Raw genomic sequence first — 4,623 nt, forward strand, 5'->3', positions numbered from 1 at the left:
CCCCCCCCCCCCCCCCCCCCCGATCCAGATCCTGTGGACCTTCTCCATCTTCCTGGAGGCTGTGGCCATAATGCCACAGCTCTTCATGATCACCAAGACCGGCGAGGCAGAGTCCATCACCACACACTACCTGTTCTTCCTCGGCCTCTACCGAGCTCTCTACATAGCCAACTGGGTGTGGCGCTACCACACCGAGAGCTTCTACGACCTGATCGCCATAGTGTCGGGCGTCGTGCAGACCATCTTCTTCTGCGACTTCTTCTACCTTTACTTCACGAGAGGTGAGTAGCGACTGTACTGTGAAGGTGATGAGTTGGCTGGTGGCAGTGATCGCTGGGAGATGTCTCTCGTCCTCGTCACCGGAGCTACGGCTAACCAGCCTCTTCACCCGTGAAGTGTCACAAACAAGCTGAAGCATGATTTACCAAACCAGCCCAAACATTTCTTTCAAATCCAAAAAAAGCATTTTCTTATGTAGTGAAGCCAAACTCTGCATGCGTTGAAAACGCCTGGTGTTTACTCGTCAGACAGCTGAGCACTCGGCGTCATCTGTTGTGTGGTGTTTAGCCTTCAGTCGTGCTTCTCGGCAGAAGGGAAGTGACATGTGACTGGTGTTTGGCGTTGGCTCCCTCTCTGAGCTTGTTGTTTCAACATCTCTCCCATTTTGTGCTCTGTCTGTCTGCAGTGCTTCGAGGACGAGGAAAGATGACCCTGCCCATGCCCGTGTAAGCCCCACACACCTGCTGCAGGTCAACATCTGGACTCGGATGTTGCCTTTCAGCTGTACATGTGTTTAGCAATGGGACTGATGGTCTGACACCACCCTGTAGACCAGAAGGAGTGCGCCTCTGCAAACTGAATTTCAGTCTGATTGGTACTTTGTGTGTGTGTGTAAGCATATATGTGCACACAAGTTTGTGAAAGATGTTTTTTGTTAAGATGCAGATGTGCAGGTAACACTATGGAAACACTGTGTATTTGTCTTTACGTTTCCCTTCAGCTGCTGAGGGACACAGGCTGTTGTATGTGAACAGCTCTGTGTGCGTAGCTTTTGTTACACACATCCATTGTGTCCTGTATGAAAGCAGTCAGGGCCCAGACTTTGATGTCACCACCCTACATTTGATCAACTCAGTCTTGAGCCTGATGATTTACAGTAACGACAAATATCATGTAAAATCCACAGTGTCTTCCTCCTTGGCCTGTAATGTCAGACCACTCCCTGTAGGCCTGTTTAGCCATTTTCCCAGGTTGTATGTCACTTTTTGTACTTTCTTGTTTTCTAAAGAGACAAAAAAAGGCCTAAAGCCAAAGATGGAACAGAAAACTGCTGCATTGTTTGTCCAACAGATGTTGACTGATCTCTGGTTGTATACAAGATTAACCTGATTAACACCAGTGTGTTCCTCACAGAACGCTGAATTGCACATCATTTTTATGACGTTACTTTTATTATAATACATGAATACTTTCAACAACAAGGTGTGGTTTTGTTCTTCCTCATCAACACACACATTCCTGTTTAACAATGTGCTGATGTCGGAGACAGTGACAGTTTTTCACTCCTCTGTGTCCGGCTGACACCTGGCCGAACACGGTCCAGTCTCCTTTCACTCCTCTGTGTCCGGCCGACACCTGGAGACACCTGGCCGAACACGGTCCAGTCTCCGTCAGTGCAGGAAGGTTTTGCGGTGCTTGTACAGAACCTTACCTCCCTCTCTCATAGCCCCTCCCACCGCCTTTGCAGCTGAACTGATGGAAAGTGGTGTCGCTGCCAGAGCCACCACCTTTGCCTTCTTCACAGCTTTCCCCTTGCCTTTGTCCTTCCCCACGATCCCTGCCCCCTCTGCTGCACCTTTCCCAACTGCATTCACCAGCTCACACCAGAAGAGCTTCTCTGCCCTCTTCCTGGCCTCCTCCTCCTCCCTCCTCTTCCTCCTCCTCTCGAACTCGGCTCCCTGCTCTTCTTTGTCTTCACTCTCCCTCTGAAGGAACTCCACCTTGTGTCCTGGTTCTCTAAGAATCCTCTCCTGTGCCTCCCTGATGACCCTCTCAGCCTCCTTAAACATCTCGTTGCTGTAGCAGCTGCCTCCGTTGCCCACCACCATCTTGTCCACCTTCCTCAGAAGCTGCACCACCTGTTGTGTGCACTCTGCCGTCCTGTCCTGTTCACTGTTGTCAAGGATGTGATACCCCCCGTGGCAGCTGCTGACAAATTCGGACAGCTCATTGCTCTCCTCCAGGAAGTCCTCCATGCGTTTGCCCTGCAGCTGGTCTCCCCAGGTGAACAGAACCATGGTGAACCTGGTGGCTCCAGGCCCAAACGTAGCCTTGATCCATCCCAAGGCATCCCGCTCCTCCTGTGTGAACCTGCCAGGCTGCAGGGTCACCAAGAAGCCATGGGGTCCCGGAGAGGTCAGGACAACACAGCGTCCCACCTCAGCCATGACCTCCCGAGGGGGCAGGTGTGTGTGGAAGAACCCGGGGGTGTCGACCACAGAGATGCTGCGCCCGTCTACTGTCCCAATGTGTCTCTCGCACCGGGTGGTCACAGATACAGGGGAAACATCAACCCGGAAGGCGGACCTGCCCAGGATGGTGTTGCCTGAGGAGCTTCTGCCTGTTCCTGTCCTCCCCAGCAGGACAATCCTCAGGGGCTCAGCCTCAGACCTAGGTGGTGTTTCACAGACTGTGGCAAAGGTACAGGGATAGTACAGTTCATGTGAATGATCTCTTATAGATATTTGACCTCCTAGCAGTATTAATGGTGGTAATATCCACCATATTTAAAGCAGATATTTAAAAAAACGACATATTTTAAAGAACATTTAAGATTTCGAATCATATTTGTGCTGATTGCATTAACTTTGATTTTTATACAGCATAGATAGCATTTTGAATGCGTATTTAACAGCGTACAGTCGTACAGTGTATTGATTCAATGTAACTTGATAACAATAACCGACATACCTGCATCTGACGCAGCGTTTTCAGATGACGACATCCTAACAGAGAACTTAATACATCCTTTGGCATGCGGGTTATTCGGTGATCGAGAAAATACTGACGACTGGTTTCCTGGGTTGGCGTTTTTCCTGCACTTTCGCTGTGTCTAAACCATCCTAGTGCTGTTTCAGTGTAGAAGGGAGCATCAGTGCAGCTGCAGCGGGAGCTGATGCGCCACACGGCCGCGCCACGGCGCAGACTGAGGAGGTTAACACCACACAGAAGTGTAGTGAAGTCCGGTCTCAACAACAGAAAACTCTTATTAAAAGAGCTCTTTACTAATACAGTGACAACTACCGAAGTTACCACGGTACCTATGTGTAACCGGCGGGTTGGCCACGCCCACACCGCCCGGTGAGTGATTTATCGGAATGATCATGGAGATGCTTTTGGGACAAGCAATTTCTGTGCTGGTCGCTGCTGTAACTATTTTGAAGTGGATCTCCCCACATTGATCTGCTTTCTCTGGAAGCTATGTCCAACGGACTGATTGTAGATCGGATCTGTTGCAGTGCAAAGTGCTTAACCAGGTTGTAAACTGTTCTCAGGGGATTACCACCTGCTCTCCAGGAGAGATAATTGATGCAAGCATGATCCAGTAGAAGTTGGCGTCCATCGCACATGTTAGGGTGACGTGCAGCCAAGGTAACCTGTAGCATTGTTGGTTTTAATGTTTCCATGTTATTTATTAAGTGGCTTTACTTGTTGCAGGGGTGACAGCCACTGCTGCTTTGCTTATGTAACGTTCTGCCTTGTTTTGTTCTGTTTTTATGTTGAGGTTTACCTAACAATGTGTTCCCTGTTTCTAAGTAGGGTTTAGTCAGTTTTATGGTGTGTGCGAATGGTTGTATGCACAGGGAGGCAAGGCCCTCTTATATTTGGTTTGTTGATGTGTGATTAATTGATTTGTGGTGTTTATTTAATGATGCCCTTTTCAACCCGTTGACTGACCATTTTACTCCTGTTCTGCCCTCTACAGGTATGTGCCAAAAAATTAGAATATCGAGGGAAAGTCCATTTATTTCAATAATTTGTTTCAAAAAGTGAAACTTGTATGTTATATTAGTTCACTACACACAAAGTGAAATATTTCAAGCCTTTATTTGTTTCAATTTTGATGATTATGGATTAAAGACAAAAAAAAAAACCCAAATCCAGTATTCCACAAAATTAGAATATTTCATGTGACCAATAAAAAAAGGATCTTAAACACATGTTGGCCTTCTGAAAAGTGTGTTAATGTACTGTATTATGTCCTCAGTACTTTGTTGGGCCTCCTTTTGCATTAATTACTGCATCAAGGCGGCGTGGCATGGAGGCGATCAGCCTTTGACACAGTTGAGGTGTTATGGTAGCCCAAGTTGCTTTGATATTGGCCTTCAGCTTGTCTGCATTTCGAGGTCTGTGTTCCCTCATCTTCCTCTTGACAATACCCCATAGATTTTCAATGGGGTTTAAGTCAGGTGAGTTTGCCGGCCAATCAAGTACAGTTATTCCATGGCTATTAAACCAGGTACTGGTAATTTTGGCTGTGTGGGCAGGTGCCAAATCCTGCTGGAAAATAAAATCTTCAGCTCCAAAAAGCTTGTCGGCAGCAGGAAGCATGAAGTGCTCTAA

At 47.7% G+C, this 4,623-nt stretch overlaps 2 protein-coding genes across 3 annotated transcripts in view; one reads left to right on the forward strand and one right to left on the reverse strand.

Moving 5' to 3' along the window:
- The window catches only part of kdelr3 (KDEL endoplasmic reticulum protein retention receptor 3), a 3,205-nt gene extending 1,873 nt beyond the window's left edge, over positions 1–1,332 (forward strand). Inside the window, exons 4-5 of the mRNA XM_020624954.1 lie at positions 29–281; positions 686–1,332. Of these exons, the coding sequence (XP_020480610.1) occupies positions 29–281; positions 686–729 (297 nt within the window). The 3' untranslated portion in view covers positions 730–1,332. The remainder of the gene's footprint in view (positions 1–28; positions 282–685) is intronic.
- A 97-nt stretch (positions 1,333–1,429) lies between these two features.
- On the reverse strand, positions 1,430–3,371 carry LOC109974643 (GTPase IMAP family member 4). Of its 2 annotated transcripts, none has more exons than XR_002277003.1 (3): positions 2,971–3,370; positions 1,608–2,689; positions 1,430–1,556 (listed from the first exon to the last, which is right to left on the reverse strand). XR_002277003.1 is itself a non-coding variant. In XM_020624953.1 (3 exons), exons 1-2 carry the CDS (start codon positions 3,002–3,004, stop codon positions 1,671–1,673), a joined length of 1,053 nt encoding a protein of 350 aa, XP_020480609.1. In that variant the 5' UTR covers positions 3,005–3,371; the 3' UTR covers positions 1,430–1,584; positions 1,646–1,670. The 2 variants fall into 2 exon arrangements, 1 of the variants encoding a protein (XP_020480609.1); XM_020624953.1 differs by having other exon boundaries at positions 1,430–1,584; positions 1,646–2,689; positions 2,971–3,371.
- Positions 3,372–4,623: the final 1,252 nt, after the last annotated feature.

Source organism: Monopterus albus, unplaced genomic scaffold, assembly GCF_001952655.1.
Source record: "Monopterus albus unplaced genomic scaffold, M_albus_1.0 scaffold342.1, whole genome shotgun sequence".
NCBI classification, from domain to species: domain Eukaryota; kingdom Metazoa; phylum Chordata; class Actinopteri; order Synbranchiformes; family Synbranchidae; genus Monopterus; species Monopterus albus.

Coding starts and splice junctions, on each gene's coding strand:
- LOC109974643 (XM_020624953.1), bottom strand. CDS start 3,004: ATGTCGTCATCTGAAAACGCTGCGTCAGATGCAG. Junction 2,690..2,970: donor AAACGCTGCGTCAGATGCAG/GTATGTCGGTTA, acceptor CCTTTGCCACAG/TCTGTGAAACACCACCTAGG.